The 22,939-nt window shown below is 37.0% G+C and overlaps 1 protein-coding gene across 2 annotated transcripts in view; it reads left to right on the plus strand.

Annotated features, from left to right (window-relative positions):
• Positions 1-22,939, plus strand: part of LOC139958688 (unconventional myosin-Id-like) — a 260,444-nt gene that overhangs the window by 12,018 nt on the left and 225,487 nt on the right. For both annotated transcript variants that reach the window (XM_071955958.1, XM_071955957.1), the window contains exons 5-15: positions 12,387-12,536; positions 13,386-13,505; positions 15,095-15,301; positions 16,469-16,611; positions 17,019-17,244; positions 18,220-18,350; positions 19,186-19,315; positions 19,475-19,552; positions 20,508-20,674; positions 21,357-21,561; positions 22,101-22,324. In XM_071955958.1, the coding sequence (XP_071812059.1) occupies positions 12,387-12,536; positions 13,386-13,505; positions 15,095-15,301; positions 16,469-16,611; positions 17,019-17,244; positions 18,220-18,350; positions 19,186-19,315; positions 19,475-19,552; positions 20,508-20,674; positions 21,357-21,561; positions 22,101-22,324 (1,781 nt within the window). The remainder of the gene's footprint in view (positions 1-12,386; positions 12,537-13,385; positions 13,506-15,094; positions 15,302-16,468; positions 16,612-17,018; positions 17,245-18,219; positions 18,351-19,185; positions 19,316-19,474; positions 19,553-20,507; positions 20,675-21,356; positions 21,562-22,100; positions 22,325-22,939) is intronic.

Genomic DNA, 22,939 nt, shown 5'->3' on the forward strand with positions numbered 1-22,939 from the left:
TGCATTTTTAGTGAACAGATTATTGTTTCCCAGATACAGTAGGATTATTAATGATGTCAGAGAGAAAAAAACGATCATTTTTAGAATCGCTACAATTATTAGATTCGACTCAACTCTCTTCAAGTGGGATGAATAATAGGGCGTTGTTTGGACAAATGGAAGTAGGTAACTTACAGAGCAATTTGAATGACAGTACTTCATTGGTTTGATACTGTAATAGTATATCAAATGATATTGCCATGGTAGGGACACGTTACTTTAATTTAAAACTGACGAGATATTCAATATTGATATCTTTAGTATACTTTAATATTTTCAAATTTGACCTCTAACTAATCACTGTACAGTAATTATATGTTTCCTTTATGTAGTTCTTATTCTTTATAAATTTATATTTAAACTGGAATAAATTTAGAGAAATAGATTAATTTTTACTCAAAAATTGAAGTAGTTGAAAGTGTTTTCATTGTGCCACAGTGTAATGCAGGTCCCCACGTTAAACTGAAAATAACCAGGGAATATTACCTCCTCGTAAGGTAACACATACAGTATATACCAAATTTTGGAGGCGATTATCGTTTAGTTGAAATGTACTGCAGACCAACTCAAGAACAGATAGGGTTTTTGTGATTTACCGTAGGTAGTTTTTGCTTTATTTCGTTTATTTATTTTAATCGCAATATACAATTATTATATAATACGTGATAATGAAAATTAACAATTAGCATAAGTAAACAAAAGAAAAAGGAAGCTGATGTGGCTAGTAAGCATTCCTAGTCCGGCCCTTTAACTGATATTTCCTTCATCACTTACACACAATAGATTATGAAAAATATGGATATATGACTCTTTGGCATTTAGCTTGAAAATAAATTAACAAATTATTGCTAGTTTAATGCCAATCATTTTAATCCAAATATGGTGAGTCAACTCACATACTTGATCAAATAGATTTCTTTAATTACTTCTTAAAATAGATGAATTATTAGAGTCACTTCTTATACCGATATTATCAAGAGAGTTCCAGAAAGAAACTCACATTACTCCCCGAGTCAAAAGTGTCCCATCGGTGTATGGTTGGAGATAATCATCATCTTCCCCGTGTAGGATAAGGCGATGACAACTATTCGGGGATTCCTGCATAGTATACTCTGTTTTCCCTTCATCTGGGATCTTTTACATATTCATAGTTGCATTTTTGAGAAGGCTGGCGGCAGGTTCTTGCGGTGTTTCATCGCAGAACGGATCTCCCAGCTACTGTATGCACAGTAGGCAGGTCATAGAGGCCATAGTAGACTAGACGAAGTTATGAGTCACCCGGAGATCTTTCTCGAGCGATAAATGAGACTCAGATTTTAAATACTCGCACGAAGGGTGGGAGAGGTACAGTAGTCATCGGGGAGCAATGGGAGAGTCAGCAAATAGTTATCTGGGATGAAATCTGAGAGGAACAACCAGCAGGTGTTGCCTTGTTTGTTCTGTAGTTCAATGTTCATGGATGTTTAAATGTCCTTCGATTAGCTCTCAGACCTGTACAACATACGTCTGGGATGTATCAAATGGATGGCTATAAGACGAAACGATGATCAGCTTTTAGCATCCACAGATGTTTAATTTAGTCTTTTTTGGTTTCGATGATAAATCGTAATCTTTGCATTCATGATGGCGTATGTGTGTGTGTGTGCGTTGGTGACGCCCAACTTGCAAACATGATATCTCACAAAGGGAATGTTGGACCAACTTTATATTTGGTGTGTACAACAACCACAATGAGTACAAGAAGCCTATTGTTTTTGGTGTGAGGTCAAACTCTGGAAATCATTTAAACATGATACCCTATCACATGGTAGATATCAGGACATTTATATGATAATAGCTGTTTTCTGGTGAATAAGCAAAAGTCTATTGCAATGAAGTAATCGAAACTTCAATGCATTTTTGCATTCTGGTTTAGTAATGGCAGGGAATTATAAGAGTCCATTTTACCAACATATTGCAGATGAAAAAAAATTATATCAAAAATCCTATTACAGTGCAGTGCAGGTTGTGTGTTGGCTTAGTATTCTTAATGTCATTTTCAAATGTTACAGGAAATGGGCTTTAATAACAATCTTACACTTGTCTTTCTTGGAAATGTTGAATGCTGATAGCCAAAGGGGGGGGGGGGGGAGGGGGGGGGAATTGTAAGTGATATTTTTCCAACATGTGGAAAAGGCTAAATATGATTAAATTTCAAATGAAGGGAAGGATGTACGGTATGGATACTTACAGGAACTTTCCTTTCCGGGTGGTTTTGGAGAAATACAGTAATTATGAAAGGATTTTTTTGGACATCAGTATGTACAGAGTCTATTATCAATGATTTAATTGTTGCCAACACTAAACAGTACAACTACTGTAGGGTCACAGCCACCAACACTAACACTTATCACATTGTATGTCTGTCCATTAACATTATGGCATGAACGAAAAAGATTGCAATAATGCTTTTGTTATATAAAATCTGAATAAATCTATTTTTGTAATGACTGTAGTCTTGTACATTATGTGTCTCTTTTCTTTGAAGTTATTGTTAAATTGCAACAATACTAGCCGCAATCAAATCCTACGGTTTATACCGTAATAAGAACACCACACTGTGTTTGATCAACTACCGTAACATGCATTGGATGTTACAGTGTCTGTCGTATTCTCACTGACTTGCACGTTCGTTGTTTAAACTGTGAGCTGGCCTTTCATCCTTTCATCAGATAGAAAGGACAGACGACTCAAGAACAAAGTAAATGTATATCTGATTCATGTTTATTCAGCTGTACGTCTCTTCTGATGATAAATTATGAGTTGCAACGACAAAGTTTTAAGTTTCAGAGCCTCTTACTAAAGTACTAAGTTTACTGTGGCATCCAGTAGTCTTCATGGGTTAAACTAAATACAGTATAGCTGTTTTGTCAGGGCCCCATGGAAGGCCTGGGCAGGGGTGATTAATTAATTTTTTTAATTAATTAAACTCTTTAACAATGTTTTTACCAAGCTCTAATGGCAAAGGCATGTTACTCATTAAAAAATTTGAAATTTCCTTAAAGCAGGAATACATCTTAAGTTTCGATTCAACTACTGTACTGTAAATATTACCTTTGCTATCATTGCTACTCATTAAAAAATTACCGTTGCTATATTACCATTGCTACTCATTAAAAAATTTGAAATTTCCTAAAAGCAGGAATATATACATCTTAAGTTTCGATTCAACTACTGTAAATATTTCCATTGCTATCGGTTGTTTCCCCTTTCACACTTGTTATCCTTACTGGTCAGTTCATCCATCATCCGTCCGAACTTAAGGATCTTTTTCGGCTTTCCTTGTCCTCCCTCCGAGGCGAAATATCATTAAATAGACAAACACTTCAATTACAAGATTGACTTCAACCATCCCGCGATTTCAAACTTTCAGATTAGGACCAAAAATAAGGGGTGTGGGGGGGGGGAGGTGGTAGGTGTTTGAACAGATGGAAGAGTAAGGTAATGAATGAGTGGAGGATGGGACAATGGAAGAGGAGGAGGGGGAATTCAAAAGGAGAGAAGGTCTTGTGAGGGAAATATTAAGGCTGTACTGTATGCTAATAAAGTCGGATTTTGACCCTACAGTAGCTGTCGACATCTTTGGGGTGTAACGGGATTACAGAGATAATCAGGGTTTTAACGATGCCTGAAATAATCCTCTTACAGTAGCTGCATTAAACTGTACCTATTTGACTAGATAATCTTGATACCATGGTTATAAAACTATTGTTAGAGGGTAGGCATAAAAATAGTATTGTAGCTTTGACTTTGTTTGGCATGGGTTTCCTTTATTACTAGCATATTGTGTATACAACAATATTACCTATTTACCTTATATACTGTACATACTAAAATTTCAATTACATGTATATTTATCTGTTTATGTTTATATGAGTTTAACCAGTTTGCTGTATGAAATGAGTGAGGCACCATCAAAATATTATCATACGATTGTTTAAACAATTTAGACCAAAGTTCATTCACTATACATGTACATTACATGCAGGTTTATTTATTCCATGCATGGTTATCACCATGTGCAGGACCTACAGTATTCCTTTTATATGTACACACTACACAGATAACTTGTAGCATTAAGTATGTACTATAATTAATTTTGTCACATGTTACATGATGGAAATATTAAGGTCATATCATTAATTATGTTACAAGGTTTTTGATTGAAGTACATTAACAGTACTATGTGACAAAAGATTAAAAATTTCTTCCTGTCGACAAAATGTCAATAAGCACGTTTTCTTCCATACACGAACTCATCGATGATGTGTTTATGCCTGTAACATTCATGCGCATTATTTGATGAACGAGAAAAGGATACAAATTTGGTCCAGAAGTGGGTTTTTTTGTTTTGACCTTTCAGGCAGGTTGCAAAGGTGATACAAGATTTGTGAAATGACTAATTGTAAATTTTCGGCCTGAATATGATCTCTACAGCCGAGAACATTTGTGATTCTGTTATCCCTCAGCTATGTGAATGCATCCATTTTGTACAGTACTACTGTAGGTGTATACACAATACAGTTCACAGAAGCAGTACAATGGTCCATTGGAGAGCAGTGCTCAGAAAGGATCAATTTGATGTTAATTATAGAACAAACAATAAAACAAATATCAATTCTTTTGTCTCAGTACACAAGTGTACGTGCACGTTTCAAGGTTAGCTTTCGGTAACCAGAGCAGTTGTTATTGTACTTGTACCTGCCAAAGCATTAAAAGAGATTGCTGAACTTTAATGCTTCACACATCCAAGTCAGTATCGAGGCCGCCATGCGTACTACGTGTGTGACAGTCGTTACTGTGGTTACAGTACTGGTACTATTTTGAGCATATGAAACTATGCATTGAAACTAGTGTACAGTGCTTGAACTGTATTGTACCTGCCTACAGAGTTTGTGGAATAATACCTGGACATCTGGTATTTATTTATCTGTGAGCAATGTGGTGAGGGAATTATTGGATATTTAAAATTAGCTACTGTACCTGGTAGCTAACCCATTCTCAATTCCTGTTTATGCTAAACCATTTAGTTCCTTATACAGTAGAAGTTATTCAAATATGAACATTTAAAAGAATAGTCCAGGTCAAAATTTCTTTTTGAAAGGTTAAAGAGGAACATAATCTAAGCATTCTGGTGAAATTTGCATTCATTACCTCCATGTACCATTTTTGAGATATTGACCAGAATGCTTCTAGGGCATGTTCCTCTTTAACATATCAAAAAGAAATATTGACCTGGACTGTTCTTTTAATGTGATAGAAAAGACCGAGTAACTATGGTAATGTTTGGTCAAGCTTTTACATTTCGGTTAACACCGACATCTTCGAAACAAAACTACAGTATGAAAATGTTTTCCTGCGAGGTAATGAGGGGGGTATTGAAGAACTTAGCATGCATAGACCTCTGGATGTGTGACCTGATTAATTCACTTTGGCTTTGAGTACAACATTTCTGTATGCTGCTGTGTTTGACGAATCTAACCGTAATAGTAATTACCGACTTAACTTACTGCCATCAGTTTTGCAAGGTCGGTTAGAGTGACTCCATAGTTGTCCCTTTTCGCAAACCAAAATATTTTTCTACCCCCCTACGGCATTGACTTGTCTAACTTGACTGTTGAGAAATATCTGGAAAAATATTAAAGTTTAAGTACAGTATGTATAACTAATATGGAATTTCGGACAAATGGTTTTCAAAACTTTTCACATGTTACATTTTGGATGCAATTATTTAACCTAAAAGGCAGGCATGGTCGCAAGTATCACAAATGTCATAATACCAGCAACGATACTTACACACACACTTCATTCTACAATCAGTTAAATGTAAGAGAAAGCAATACCTACATACACAAATCCATCTTTACAGGGAATATTTTTTATCCAGTATCACATCCCAAGATGCTATGCACAATGGGCAAATTGCTATGCAAAAAATGGACAAATTGTCTTTCACTACATGTGTGGCTTTCTTAAATGTGCATTTGATACAAGATATCTTTTAACCAAATCCAAATATTTTGACCATGATGGTACACTGTATATATAAATTGATTCTTAGATATAAGCCCTCAGGGTTGAAGGTTGTGGGGCTTTTATTATTGCTTTTTTTGTCCCAATGTCCATCCAAGGATATATTTCCAATTTAATCAAGTATTCAGATATTGAAGAAAATATAAATAAAAAATGTTAAAAATATAATAAACGAACACGGCCAGCTCAGATATTCTGCCGCTATTTTTCCTTTGATTGTAATTAGTTTTTGGTGAAAAAAAATCTTGATTGCATTTTTTTCCCTTCTATTGTACACGTGAATGTGCAGTATTGATGTCATAATTTTTTGATTGGAGATTCAGTAACGAGTTGCACACTGTAAGCAGACTGCATGTAAGGTGCTGACTGTATGCAAAATTATTCACCTAAACCAGGGATTCTCAATTACTGTAGATTCCTTCAAGCGCCACATAAAGGCATTGATTGCAGCAACATGGCCTGACAGACTCAAAATTTCATAATTTAGAGGTATGAAAAAAAAGAAGAAAAAAAGACAATATTTAGAATGAGCACTAGGGCCCATAGTGTGCTTTTAAGCCATAGTAAGGTCTGTAGTGCAAGATTGTGTTTTAATATGTATCTGTGGGAGCTATTGAAGCTCTTTCGTCTGTCAGATATCCCCGGTACGTCCCCCGTCGAGAAACTCTGATCCATACAGTATCGTCAAAGACCAACACAATTTGCTTGCGGAGGTGAATATGTAGCATGAATATAGTATCCATGGCAATAAAACTTAGAAAAGAAAAACGTGAACAAATACGATAGTACTACTCTGAGCCCGATTACGACCAGTTTGAAACGTTGAAGAGAAAAAGAAAAAATCTTTGAAAACTCTTTCTGATCAAGCAAGATATTAAGAGGATTCACCGCCCACTCAATCTTTCTTCCAAATCTACCATTCAGAAGACTAAGGGTGTGTTGGGCTGCGAACATTTCCTCCGAGTTTTACACCTCCGTTTGGCATTCGGTGATCGTGTTTTTCGACCAGATCTTGTCAGTATAAAGTCTTGGCATTCACCTTCTTGCCATTGAAGCACTGTTTAAGTATCCTCTTCTGTTGTCATATCTTTAGTTTTATTATTTTTGTACTCGTGTGATGGTTCATGCTCGTTAAAGGTAATTAATATCGGACCAAATCAGTCTTGTTGTGGTTCAGTAGTTTATGTCTGCATTTTACAGTAGCTATACATATTCATATTTACAGTACATGTGCATATACTGTTAAAGTTTTACATTGGTGCTTGTGTTTTTATTTGACCATTTGGTGATCAATTTATCATATATAATTTAAAATTCCGCAAAGTCACTCGATGATCAAATTTCTGCTATATCATAGCTGGTAACTACTGTACTGTACCAAAGACATAGTGTGGATACATCTAAGAAGCATTTTGGACGATGAATTTACTCGCTCAGCGCCTGATATTGCTTGTTATCTTAATCTTTGAAGTTTTATCTTAATCTTGAAGAGGCCTTTTTTTGTCTGTGTGTCAGTATTGATTTTCTTGATGTGACACTGTTTGTTGCAGCCCACTGCACCACATGCCGTGCTTCTTACATGTATCTTTAGCCTACTGTGTGTGTTTACTGTATATCATATCAGGCTATATTAATAAACGTATGAATCACAAGTAGCTATGGAGCTTATACATAGACCTACAGTATTGGATGGAATCCAGAAAATTGAAACTTTCATGAGCTATCTAATCAGTGAATAGAATATTTAGAACCAGGTGAAGGACACAATCTATTTGAATTTCATTCAGCCGTGTATTGTTTGACCTACAAAATATTGCTTGTCAAAACAGGGGATCGGTTTTGAAATTGGGGGTTTGGAAGAATTGTAATGTAAGCTGCATTGTTCTGCCATATACATGTTCTGACAAAGAGCGGACAAAATAAGGTGATTGTGTGTATATGAACCCATCATAGATTTACTAATTTCTTAACTTTTTGATTTGATTGTGATTGAGATTGACTTGTTTTGTTAAGTGGCTGGAGCAGCTACTTCATGTTTCTGGTTTGACGCTATATTAATCAACTGCATTATTATGATTATTATTATTATTATTATTACTGCTGTTGTTGTTGTTATTAAAATAATAATAATAATAAGAATAATATCCAATTTTGCAGCAAACAGATTAAGTTAGTTACCATTAATTTATTTTATCCTGACATATTTCAACTCTGATCTGCTGTTGAAAGTGGAAAATGGGAGAGGAAAAAAAATATATATATATAAGGAAAAGAATGCAAAACTTGATATATTTGTGGGAAATGATATTTCAGTTTGGGTTTTGGTCATAACTGGTATCAGATAATATTTAGTCATATTGTCATGACGATGCTACTGTATGTAGTATTTTGTTACTTGTTGAACCAATTTTATATTGACTGTATCACCAATGGGTACAGTAGGCAGGAAGGAAAACTCATATCAAACCGAGGTGGGGATTAGTTCCTGATGTAACGCATCCCTCACCGCACCGGATAGAGGGCTTTTGAATAATCACAACCGTCATTGTCCCTAGATCACCTAAAATGGAGGCAGTCCACCCACCATCTTTTTTTTGTTGTTTAGTACAACAGCCTAACATTAGTAGACATTCTCAGACCTTCACTGTTGAGCCTACATGTGGATTACAATTCTTAACTTGCAGCTTGATGATCCTTGAGTGTCCTAAAACTGCGCAGGAAATGACCCAAATTATTAACATGCTGTGAAAATATCAAGTAGCATCTTAGATCCACCATAGTCTACAGTTAGTATATCAAGGTGGAACAGACTGATGTGTAGTAAAGTATTAAACTCAGGTATTATACATAGCATACATCGGTAAATTGGCCCTGGCGATTAAGATAAATGTAACAGAATGGATAATATGATGCTGTAACTTAATGACATCCTGGGACAAGATAGCATTTCTAATTTTCAAGACCTCTTTATTTTTTATTGGAATATGATTTCTACTCCATTTAATACACAAATGATCTGTTTCCTTTTCTTGTATTACAGTATGTGATAGTAAAGGAGATGGATTTATTGGACTAAAAAGATTATTTAACGAGTAAACAATATTGAATTAGATTTAATAAATTACTCCATTATGATTATTATTTTGGGGGGGGGTGGGGGGAGATGGTAATGGTGGTGGGGTTCCTTTTAATAGGGGTCTGTTTTATTATCATATTATATGGTATGGCAAGTCAAGGACTCTCCTTTATCTTTAAATAATTATTTATTAAATATTGTTACAGGTAATATGTTGCAATCAATTAGTGTACCGTTCCTAGTTGTGCGGTTGGTTGCCATGGACAACTGATTGAAATTGCATTGCCATTTGCATTGAAGAATATAATTGGATGTAGTCATTACACTTGTTTGTGTTTTAGCTAAATTGAGAATCGTAGCATGGCGAGATCCCGAATGCCTTTCGGTATCGGTGGAGGTAAAGGTCACTTAAGGTCACCATCAGCGGCAAAAAAATATGAACAAATTAGATGCAACTTTAAGTAGCTCAGCAAGTGCAGTATTTTTTCAATCTGCAAACAATCGTTTGGTGGTAGGTACTCCTTAATGTGTTCTTAGTTGTTATTGTGTTTTTGGTGGAGGTGAAAGGTCATTTGGGGTCAACAATGTCGGTCAAAACCTCCAACTCCTTATACTATCGATCGAGATACCCTAATGCCTCTTTATGATACAGTTTGTTCATAGTGGCAAGAATGTCTGGTCAGGAACGACAGCTCCCTGGTTCGGTTACGATCAAAGGCGACTTTCACTCACATTTAAGTGATTTTGCTTCTTAGACATGTAACCACAGTACTGTACATAGTTCAGCTTTGATGCAATCTCACACTCGGTAGATATACTGTGTCCCTTTCATAGCGAGTCTGTGGTGACGGTCAAAGGTCATTGCAGAGCCATTTTTGGCCAAATTTGATGATTGGTTCCACCTTTTTGGTAAATGTACTTTAAAATAATAACTGTTTAAGTCCTTGCACTACTGTACGGTACATACTGTAGGCGAATTATTTCTTATGTCTCTCATGTACGTTACGTTACGTACTGTGAAGTGCCTAGGGAATATATGCTGCAGGAAGTGATATGTTGACCTTATCTGAATATAATAACATGTCCAAGAAAACATCCTAGTTTCACTTTATTTCAAGTTGAATCACTCGATCCCATGTAATCGTGACTCATGAACAGTGCTCTATTGTATGTATGTATGACTTTGCGTAAATTACCGCCGCATATTGTGCCAAATTTTTCATCCCCTTTAAAGAGCAACTGAAATTAATCTGTACCCTACAATGTCAATTTACTGTATGTCTCCCAGAGAACAATGAATGATGTGAGCCCCAACAGAGTTGTTACGGTACGTAATAGTCTGTTGGCGTTATAGTGTGAGAAATGACACCTACAAGTTCAGTACTGTATGTTTAAAATCTGAAGGAAATCTGAAATGACGTTTTACAGATTATGTGAACACTTAAACCTAGATCAATAATATGTTTGTAGGATACTTGTACTCTTTGTAAAATGATCATGTAAGTACTATCTGCTGGCTAGAGTTTCATTTGGTTCTCTCCTTTCCGAGGAAAAGTTCAAAGTTCTTCATATTTGTTTCAAGGGTCGGTCTGATGGGTGAACGAACCTGCTGTGAAGTGGTGGACAAACAGTATGGTTGTGTATTAAAATATAGCGATATTTAAACTGTAACTGATGTAGATGTAACCTACACCCGATGTGAACAAACAGTATCAGGGTTCTAGCTAAATTATATATCTCAAGAAATGTTGCAGAGTAAATTCAAAAGTCCCTAAATGACATGGTAATTATAATAAACTGTAAAGTTGTATCTGATTATGAAATTTGAAATTGCAGTTTCATCTTTGCAGTGCTTTTTTAACTGGTGTATGTCCATCCAAATCATTTATATTAATTACTGTTCATAAATATATTCATAATCTGGCCAAATTTTTGTGAAACTTACATACTGTATCCTCTCTGCTTTCCCTTTTGAATCCCCTCAAAACATCCCCAAAAGATCTAGTCAAGTTATAAAAATGAATCCTTCATCCCTCGAAGAGAGTTGAAGTAATGATTTTCAGTTAATACTAACGATAAAAAAAATAGGTGCGAAATTTGTTTCCTCAATTGCTCTTGATTGGTATTCTCCTACAGTTGATTGGCTGGCATAGAACCGTAAATGTAAACAATATGATTCGGTTTATATTTTAAATATCCTCAGCGGTGTTCTAAGCCTTGACCTTGTACTACAGTACTCTACTGTACAGTATGTTTATTGAAAAAACAAACTGTGCTGGTTGATAATTTAATATTCTACTGCTTGTACTGACTGGTGTACTTCTTCCTTGTGACACACCGACATCAAAATCAAGGTGAATTTTTTTGTATATTTTTTTTGATGGAGAGTTTAGAAATAACAAAATTGAATAAAGAATATAATAGGTGTACAGTACCTGTTAAGAAAACATCTTTAAAAGCTGCAACACAGTACTTTGTAAAGAGGCAAAGCAGATTTAAAAACAGCAGTTTTGGTGGTCGCTGGTGTCAAGTGTCATATTGGAAACAATGGGGTGGGACTTCTCTCCTCGCTTACCTGTCTCCCCACAACCTTAGCACCCGCATTCTAGGGTGAAGGCTTTGTAAATAGGAGGATACTGTATGAAAAGATGCATGTTTGTTCAATGTGGCAGTGTGTATAACTTAAATGCTACATTGTGTAATTAAAGATAGGATGTTTAGTGCTATTGAATGCCGTTTAAAGAGGTTCACAATGGTGTGAACCAACTTCATAATAGTAATCTTCTATCTTACCTGTCCCCGCCCTACTATCGCACATTTCCATCTGCTGTACATGGTTATACAGATTGGTAACATTTAACTATGCCTCCTAACCACATCTGGCGTGCATGAGGTTTACATCTTGCTATATAGTAATTTCGCTTTGATGTGTGCTTCACTTCGCTTTTACCCGTCTCCTCGAAGTACACACCCTGATATTCGTAGCGCTCAATAGTTGACATCTTTCTTGCTCAACATCGCCCATGGCCCTCCCTGCCCCGGTGCCTTCCCCTTTGTAATCCATGATTCCAAAACTTGTCCATGATGCGTTGTTTGGATTTTCATCCTCTGGATCTGATTCTGATGCAATTAATCCATCTGCGATTCAACTAGTGCATAATTCATGCATATTCATACTCATTTTCATGTTTCATTGCAGTCAAGAGTCGTTCGACAGCAGAAGGGAGAGAGAAGTTTCCATTCGTTCTATCAGCTTCTGGTAGGAATGACAGAGCAACAACTTCAAGCGATGAAACTAGGGAGGGATTCAACAAGATATCACTACATGAACCAGGGAAATGGTGCTTCCGTGAGTACTTGTACGCAGTCCGTACGTACTATGTCCAGGTTAAGAATTTCACGATGAATGAAGCCCACTTATTAAATGGAATTGCTTTATAGAAAGTCTCCTGGCTATAATCAAGTTCCCCACTGGTAAATTCTTGAATACTGTAATAGCTTATGTAGCAGTTTACTGTACAAGAAGCTTATGGGAACAGTGCAAATCTACTGGCTATAATCAAGTTCCCACTGGCAAATTCTTGACTTATAGCATACATAGCAGTTACTGCACAGGCTTATGGGAGCAGTGCAAATCTACTGGCTATAATCAAGTTCCCACTGGCAAATTCTTGACTTATAGCATATATAGCAGGCTTATGGGAGCAGTGCAATATACCTGCTGATAATAAGTAGTAGTACGGTGCTTATGTAATTTACAGAAATCATCCCAAGTTTGTGACTGATGACTGGTAATAGTTTGTCATTTGTTCATGTACTTTATGTCCACTGTCAGAAAAATAGCAAATGCCTTTCTTTTTCTACCTGTAAACGATAAAATCCGATGACATTTTCAGTCTCTTAAAGTTCTCCAGATCGCAAGGCAACTAACATAAAGGTCTTCTTGTGAAGTGGATACTGCAGAAAAAAAAAAATAAAATACAAGATGGCCTCTGACCTATACAGGTTGATTCTCTTTGTTTAGCCGTGTAGAATAAGAAAGAATAGCGGATTGATAATTGTTTCAAATTGTTTGGATCAGGAGTGTTTTTATTTAAATTTTTATTATATTTGTTATTATATTTTATTATACTATATTATATGATATTTGTTATGATATTTCTTTGATTATATTTATTTTAATTTAATTTTTTTGCAGGTGAACGGAATCAGCGACAAGAAGGACTACAAGGCTGCAATGGAAGCCATGAGAGATCTTGGGTTCACATCGGAGGAACAAAAGACCATTTGGGCTGTCGTGGCAGCCATCTTGCACTTGGTATGAACATCTTGATGTTGCTTTGTATGTATGTATTTTATATCCTCCTGCAAGCAGGAACTGGCAAAGAAGCCTCATTGGCTTATCAAAGCCGGAAGCTGACCGAAGTCAGTCTCTTAGATTCATATTTTAACGTCCATGATTATGAATTGTCAATTGTCAACAAGTCTGTAACTGGACGACATACATTAATCTTGGAGTGACTCGAACTTGGAACCTTATGATTGGAAGGCACTGGCGTTAACCACTGAGCTAACACTCCCTAACGCTGCTTTGAAGCAGCTAAAGAGTATTAATTATTTAAGACAGGTTGATTTGTTTTTAGAAATAACGTTTAATTTCATATAATATAATTGTATGTATAACACATCACAAGAACAGATGAAGGCTAGAGCTGCCATAACCGAAGGTCACTATCTTAACAAAAATAAAAATTATCCATAATAACATATCTTGATCGATCATTGGGAAAGGTGATTCTTAGCTAAAACATAATTTGAATAAGATGTGGTTATGGAAAGGCAATGGATATAGCCTGTAATCTATTGCAGAAATAATCCCTTTTCTGAACACCATGGGATACAAAGACGCACCTTTAGCTTGCATGAAACATGATAATGGATCCCCATTGGTCCAGGGTAACCCTAGATGTTTGTGCAGGTATGTTCAGCTATTCTGATTCAAGTATAATTTACCCGGATAAGCAAACCTGGATACAAGGATATGCATAAATTAAAGCATTTGCTCAAAGGGTAAGATTTAAATATTTCCAGATTTTGCCCTCCAAGCAAATTCTGTGAGTACGAAAGCTAATGAGGTGTTCCAAAAATTGGAAAAAGAAATTGGAGATGCTTTTGAATTGAATGGAAAAAAGAAAGAAAGAAAAGAAATTAATTGTTGCTATGTGAATTTGAAAAGTGAAATAATTGAATTGTATCGTTATTGGAGTTTGATATTGGTAGTATGATCACAAACTTATTATTAGTCAGCTGATGAAAGCCCCTTTAATAGTCTCATGCTAATACTTCTTGGATTAAACAGTTATTTAAAAAAGAAGTTGGCTCTATTATTGCCTTTGTGTGAGTAAACAACAGTTATTTATGAAGGAATAAATTTGAAGATGAGGTCAAATGGGTACGTTACTTCTGAGAGCGTGGTGGCCAATTGGCTAAGGCGTCGGACTCTTGTTCCAAGGATTGCTGGTTCGATTCCTGCCTAGTTCATTACGTTGTGTCCTTGGGCAAGATGCTTTATCTCATTTGCCTCTCTCCACTCAGGGGTTAAATGGGTACCTGTGAGGTAACTTGTCATTGGGCACAGTATATAACTGCTGCCGACTGGAGGGATTGTCTCTGGGACAGGTTATCATTGACCATGGGTAATATAACGTCTGTAAAGCGCTTTGAGACCTATCGCTGGTATAAAGCGCTATATAAAAAGCAAATATTTTTATTATATTCATGAAATGTTCCATATGCAGTATCTCTGAGAATGATAGTAGGAAGTATTTACTGTATATACCAGATATTTGTCTTTGCCCGGTGAAAGTTACTCACGGCTGATTTCCTTGTTTTGATTTCGTCGGCCAGGGCGAGGTTAACTTTGAGAATACGGACGATGACTCATGTTCTGTGAAAGACCCAGATCAGCTCTCTGCTATGGCTGAGCTGCTCAGCATCAGTCAAGACGAGCTGGGCAAAGCTCTATGTCACAGAGTGATAGCTGCCCGAGGAGAAGTCATGGAGAAAAGTCACACAGTAGAAGAGGCTTACAATGGTAGAGATGCCTTTGCAAAGGTAATATTAGAGTCCTAGGGAACAAAACTACCCTAAAAATACCCCCTCCTAACCAGACTGGACAAAGACACCCACTCCTGAAATAACAAAGACACCCCCTCCTGGCCTTACGAAGACACCCGGCCCTTCCTGAAATGACAAAGACACCCACTCATGACCTGACTAGACAAGACACCACCTTTTGACCAGAAAAGATAAAGACACCCCCGACCAGACAAAGACCCCTTCTGACTAGACTAGACAAAGACACACCCACCTGACCAGTCTAGACAAAGACACCTCCCTCCTGAAATGACAAAGACTCCACCCTCCTGGCCTGTGAAAGACACCCCCTCCTGTTCTGACTAGCCAAAGACACCCCTCCCGACCTGACCAGACATAGACACTCCCTTCTGACCTGACTAGTCAAAGACACCACCTCTTGACCATGCCCCTCCTGACCAGAGAAAGACCTGACTACACAAAGATGCCCCCTCCTGACCAGACTAGACAAAGACATCCCCTCCTGACCTGACTAGACAAAGACCAGAGTACCTCCTGACCAGAGTAGACAAAGACTCCCCAACCTGATCTGACTAGACAAAGACCAACTTGTTGTAAGTTATTCACTTATCTACTTAAGAACGCACTTATACTAAATAAGTATTCACTTAATTTTACTTTGCCTTTGTTCATAACCATGCCGTACTATCTAAAGAAAGTACGAGAACATAATGGGAACAGCTTCATAAAATACATGTGCATTCTTGGTTAGACTACTTATCCTAATGCCCATCCCCGCTTACTGATCTTCTTGCATTTCTCCGATCATTTCTCTGTGTGCTTTCGGCTTTGCTAATAAATTGTTCACAGTTTCGGAGGTGAAAACGTTATTTACCATTGAAAGAGGTCTTGTGACAAGCAGCGGTATCTGCAACTGTTTTATTATCCATTACACACACACACATCTCAGAATTGTTTTTACATCGTGTTTGAGAGTTTCAACAAAATTGTCTTTGGTTAGTGTGGAGCTTCAACATAATCAACTTTTTAGTTATATTGTCAAATTAACTCGATTAAATAAAATATATGATTTAGTTGACAAGATTTGAGGTGATAAACAAATTCACAACTTTGTAAGATGTTTCAGGAAGCTCTCCTCATTATAAAACTTGTTTCCTCCTACAGGCAATGTACGAGAGATTGTTCACGTGGATCGTAGGGAAAGTGAACGAGGCCATTGCTGTCAGGGGGACCGCAATGGACCACGGGAAGAATACGGTCATCGGAGTCCTAGATATCTATGGCTTTGAAATATTTGACGATAACAGGTGAGCTCAACGGCCGGCTACTACCGTAACTTTTTCTGTAGATAGACGGTAGAAATTTGATGATGAAAGTGAACCGTTTTTTCTTCTGATGATGAAAATTTTTAATTGTCCTTCTCCAGTTTATTCCCTAACCCTTTCCCTTAATCCTCTCTTTGTCCCTCCACTGTTTATCTCCTACCTCTCCTCTTCCCCTGTTGCTTTCTTCTCTCCATCCCTTGTCTACTAATCCCCTTACATCTATCTCTTTGTGTTCACCATGCTCATTAACCTGTCTGTATTCTGTGCGTGTTTTTGTCCCTTCTGTTACTGTTACTTGTCATTTAGCCTCTGAAGAAGATCCTGCCAAGATTGAAACGTCAGGCCAACTTACTTTTACACACAATTTTTTATCATCACACTTCCTACAGTTTCGAGCAGTTTTGCATCAACTACTGCAACGAGAAACTTCAACAGCTGTTCATCGAGCTCGTCTTGAAGCAGGAGCAAGAGGAGTACCGAAGTGAAGGGATCGCCTGGACGCCCGTGGAATACTTCAACAATCGCATCATATGCGATCTGGTGGAGGAACAACACAAGGGTATCATTTCAATTCTCGATGAAGCCTGTCTAACCGTGGGAAAAGTCACCGATACGGTAAAAATTTCACAATAACATTTACTGTCCTCTCCTCGTTTACCTTTTCATTTCACTTTCATTTATTTATTTCCAGTATAAATATTTATAAATAAGACATCAAAATTGAATACGTAATAAGAAAATATTATTTTAAAATGTTAGTGTACTAAATACAAGCGAAACCCCCCCCCCCAAAAAAAAATTATATTATTCTTATTGCATTCCTGCATTAGTGTAGAATACCAGACAATATCAAACAAAAATATTTTTGTCATTTTTGATGTTGTAAAAAATGATGTGATTTAAGCAGTAAATATTTAACTAATTCTACACAGTATCATGTTTCGGGTATCATTCATGTGACTTAATATAAGGAATGAATTTAAGTATCTTTCAGAGAAATTATTCTACTGTCTGAGTATTCTGCATATTGATTCGGAGTTGAACAGAGTTAAGAACGTGTCAGGCTTTCAAGAAGGACTTCTACAGCTACAGCGGGCAGGGTCTCTTTTGAAGCTGAAAATAAAAAAAATTAGGAATGATTCTCATTAAAGCAGTATGGAATGTATCATATTCATATGTTTTGTGAAACATTCGGGAAATGCTAGATTCATTTCGTCCCTTGTTTCACGCACTGACGAATATGCAAATTATTTTATTTTGTTTTACGTAGTGACGAATGTTTTTAAAACATTTATATGCCCTTAATATTGTTCTACATCCTTTAAATTTGAAACGTCTATAAACTATAATTTGTTTTCTGTAACATAAATCTATAGATACTGCTTAAAAGGCATTCTTTGTGATCAAACATTCAGTTGCAAAGCAGTGAATTGATTTGGATCGTGATAAATAACTTTCTAACATTCGTCAGTACGCGAAACAAGGGACGATTTGTTGCTTACCATTCTTGGCCCAGTAACCAGAATACTAAGAATTTAGGCCAAAGGATAAGATCATCATGTATCCCCTCTTTTCACTTAATATTTGCAGCTGTTTCTCGAGACTTTGAACAAGAAACTGAAAGGCCATCCACATTACACTAGTCGTCAGATTAATCCCACCGACAAATCACTGGAGCACGGAAGAGACTTTAGGATCAAACATTACGCAGGGGATGTGATGTAAGTATTTATGACATAGAATATGTGTAAACTATCCACCAGGTGAAAGTGCTTTAGTGTGCACAATATGTGTAACCATGTGTGCAAAAATATATCCACAAGGTGAAATGCAAGCGCTGCAATGTGCAGAATTTGTGTAACCATGTGTGCAAAAATTTCTCCACGAGGTGAAACACGAGTGCTTCAATGTGCAGAATATGTGTAACCATGTGTGCAAAAATATATCCACGAGGTGAAACGCTAGTGCTTCAATATGCAGAATATGTGTGCAAAAATTATGTAAGTTGTAACTTAAGTACTTCAATGTGCAGAATATGTGTAACCATGTGTGCATAACTTATCCACAAGGTGAAATGCAAGTGCTTCAATGTGTAGAAAATGTGTGCAAAATTATGTAAGTTGTAACTTTAATGCTTCATTGTGCAGAATATGTGTAACCATGTGTCCAAAACTTATCCACGAAGTGAAACGCAAGTGCTTCAATGTTCAGAATATGTGTAACCATGTGTGCAAAAATTATGCACTAGGTGAAAGGCAAGTTCTTCAATGTGCAGAATATGTGTGCAAAAACTATGTTAGTTGTAACTTAAATGCTTCAGTGTGCACAATATGTGTAACCATGTGTGCATAAATTATCCACGAGGTGAAACGCAAGTGCTTCAATGTGCAGAATATGTATGGTATCTGTGTGTGCAAAAATTATGTTACAGTTGTAAATGTAAGTGCTTCAATGTTCAGAATATGCGTGAATGTGTAAAACATCAGTTTTTCACACAACATTTGTGGTCGCACAGAAATGGTTTTGTAATGTCAATGTCATTTTGTCTCTTTGCAGTTACGATGTAGTTGGTTTCATTGATAAGAACAAAGACACATTGTTTCAAGATTTCAAGAGGCTCTTGTTCTCCAGTAAGAATTCTGTCATCTCTGAAATGTGGCCCGAGGGTAGCAAAAGTGTGTCCGAGGTAACTTCACGATCTTAATATTTTATTGCAAATTTTTGAATTACCTGAAAGGAATGTACAGTAGAGGAGAAATGGCTCAAAATTATTTCACACAGTGTTTTATAAATGTATTCTCACTGCATTAAATATAACTGAAATATTTTGATTTTTATTTGCCAGGTGACCAAGAGACCCCAAACGGCTGGTACCATCTTTAAGAACTCCATGATTGAATTAGTCAAGAATTTAACTTCCAAAGTAAGTTACCATTGCGATTGCTACAAACTGATGATTGTGGTATGCGTAATCTATCATAAAGGTTAACAAGGTAATTGAAGACAAACTGTGTTGCTTAAGTTCACCAAAGTTGCACAAGGAAAAAGATAAAACACAGTATGCTAGGTGAGATTGGTGACTCAATATTGTCTGTATTTGGAGTAGATTTGAAGTACGACTGGTTGCGACCTAATAGGATCTCCAAGTCAGATTGAACTGAATGTGGGAGTATGAAACACTTGGTCATAGTGATAACCCTTCATAAACTGTACCATCAATCTCTAACTCACATGTTAGAGGTTCTATAGATAAACATTACCTGGAAATAATTTTCTAAAAGTGATGTCAGGAATTGACCATTGTGTTTGTGATGTGCTATCCAAGTGTAACAATCAATTCTTTAGACTGGTAATAGCATGAGCTGATTATTAACACCACTTCTATAAGAACAGAAGAGTAAATAACAAGAATAGCATTAGCAATTCAGTTATAAATAATAATATCCGTTACTCTGATGTCGTTCGGTAAATTTTCATTATGTGGTATTCTCTCGCTGTCTTGTAAAAATTGAAGAATGTTCATTCTTTGAAGAAGAATGTTCAATGAAGAATGTTCATTCACCAAACTATCGGCCACATGTAAGCATTTGAGGGAGTTGCCACGGATATGCCACTGATTGCTAGAAAATCTATCAAACAAAGCTGCTATATAGCTTAATGTCAGTGTTGTTACTGTTGTGTACTTTCCATAGTATATTGCTATGCAATAGTTATGCCATTCAAGAAATTATAACCTTGTTGGGGGGGGGGGGGGGGCATTGAAGGTTTCCTGCCAAATCGGTCTTGAAGTACCCATTTGAACATGTCATTATCGTTAACACACTTCAAGACGAGACATGAGATTTTGTAGCCTGTTTTTGCATTTTCTATTTACAAAGGAACCTTACTACGTGAGATGCATTAAACCCAACGAACAGAAATCCCCGCTGCTCTTTAACCACGAGAGATGCCTCCATCAAGTGAGATACCTCGGACTACTAGAGAACGTGAGAGTCAGGAGGGCAGGTTTCGCAGCTAGGCAACACTACGATAGATTTCTTCAAAGGTAAAAATTTTACCCATGATTCTAACTAAAATCTAATCATTACAAGCTCAATTTGTATGTTATAATGAATGATATTGTTGTATGTGGATAAATATCAAAGTATAATAATATTATAGTTTACCTTGACAACCATGCAGGGGGGGTAGGAAGCTTCCATAAAGTGGGGGGAGCACAACATCAGAGGGGCACTTTCTCATTCCACCACCACCACTCGTTATTCTATAAACCGATACACACCGGCCATATCACTTAAATATATATGATGTGTGAGTATGCTATCAATTCTATTATGGTGCATGTGACTCTATCTACCTACATCTGTACTTCTTCTGTCCATCCATAATTTAGAACTTACCAAAAAAAATCCTCCTGTGTTCATTCCTTGAACAAAAGTCTTTAGCAACCTTGGTTAAATCCTTAGCATGTACAGACTAAAAATAAATAATAAAAATAAAATATTAAAATAACAATGGCTTATCCAAAAGACAGTTATACATCAAAGGGGCACATTTTATTTGCCAGTAGGGTACATTTGCTATTTTGGAAAGAAGTGGGGGAGGGGGGCACGTTCCCCCAGTGCCCCCCAGCTCCTACCCCCTGCAACCGAGCCGACTGCCATAAACTTGTTGAATTATACCGATGAGTTCACCGTTAATATTTTGTCCAATCCGTCCGTTGCTAGGTATAAGATGCTGACTGAGTACACGTGGCCGAATTACAACGGCGAGTTGGTGGACGGGGTCAAGACCATCGTCAACGAACAGCAACTGTCAGACGACGTGGAGTACGGAAAGACAAAGATCTTCATCAGGACTCCCAGGACCATCTTCCACTTGGAAGAAGAAAGATCAAAGCTAATCCCCGCCTTGGCTATATTCCTACAGAAGGTGAATATAATGAAGTCAATGTATGGTTTTCGATATTTGTGAAAAACTGCTAATAGCCTAACACCCCGGACCCCTACAAAGACATAAGTTTTCAGTTGAGGACCGTTGCTCGTTTAGGTAACTTGCAGCATTGTTTAGTTACGTTTGCTAAAACCGGGCCGATGGTGGTGGCCCTGAACCTTTGCAAGACCGATAAGACTTGATATTATGCATATGTATTAGGGGATTGAAGTAATACTTGGTACCATAGATGCGCCATAGTGAGTAGATGGACCCTATTGATTTTGGTGCTCATCTCATGTATAATAATAAGGTCACAGGGTCAAATTAAAAATTATTTAGTTACGTTTGCTAAATCCGGGCCGATGGTGGTGGCCCTGAACCTTTGCAAGACTGCCAGTCAGGAAAAGTATGAAATTCTCTGATTGAAGCCAACAAAACCTTGATTGTCTGAATACATGCTTTGTGGGTGACTATCTGTGGTCTTCTGCGTTACAATGTCGTAACCCTTACAATGTCGTATGTCCTTTGCATTGTAGATATGGAGGGGAACTCTTGCCAGAAGGCGCGTGAAGTTTATGCGAGCCACCTACAAGATCATCAACGCCTACCGTATCTTCAAAACCAGGCGATACGTCCTCAAGGTGGTGAAGGTCTTTGGAAACGTCTCTGAGCTGCAGGACTATGGGAAGAGCCTGAGGTGGCCTGCACCTCCAAAGTCCATGGAACCGTTCTACAAACTGATGGGTTCTGTGCACAGAAAGTAGGGAAAGTTTTTTAAAAATAGTCTTTGCTTAATGATACAGAAGAATTGCATGTGTATACACAAACTAGATGAAGAGTTAACTGGTAACTTCACATCAAAGGGTTTTTTAAAGTAGATGGGGAGTACTGCATTTGGCGATCTTCAACACAATACTCTGAGAAAGTGGTCAGATACTTGTTGGGAGGGTAAGGGAATGGATTTGATTATTTGGATGGAAATAAAATATGGTGGGAGTCACGATGTAAATTCCTACCTCTCTTAACTTATTTTCCAAAGACGAGGAGATTGGCCATAATTAGGTTCTTGTCAATACTGTCAGATACAGGGAACTTGGAACAGGAACAGTAAAAAGATGCATCTTCAACTCAGTTGTGGTTTTGCTTTGGTCAGACTTGTATGATAAGTTGTTTAGTAGTTAAAGGTTTAATTTGCATCCTTTGGTGACCCCTAAATCACTAACCTATCAAGGGGAAATCTGGTGAAAAGAAAGTAAATTATTGTTTATTTTCAGTATTAGAAAAGAGTGGAAACAAAATATTTATGTACATCTAAAGTTTGCTCGGAATCAAATTTGGTAAAACGGTAAAGAGACATCTCTTTGGTTTCATATCG

This window comes from Apostichopus japonicus, chromosome 18 (genome assembly GCF_037975245.1).
Source record: "Apostichopus japonicus isolate 1M-3 chromosome 18, ASM3797524v1, whole genome shotgun sequence".
NCBI classification, from domain to species: Eukaryota; Metazoa; Echinodermata; class Holothuroidea; order Aspidochirotida; family Stichopodidae; genus Apostichopus; species Apostichopus japonicus.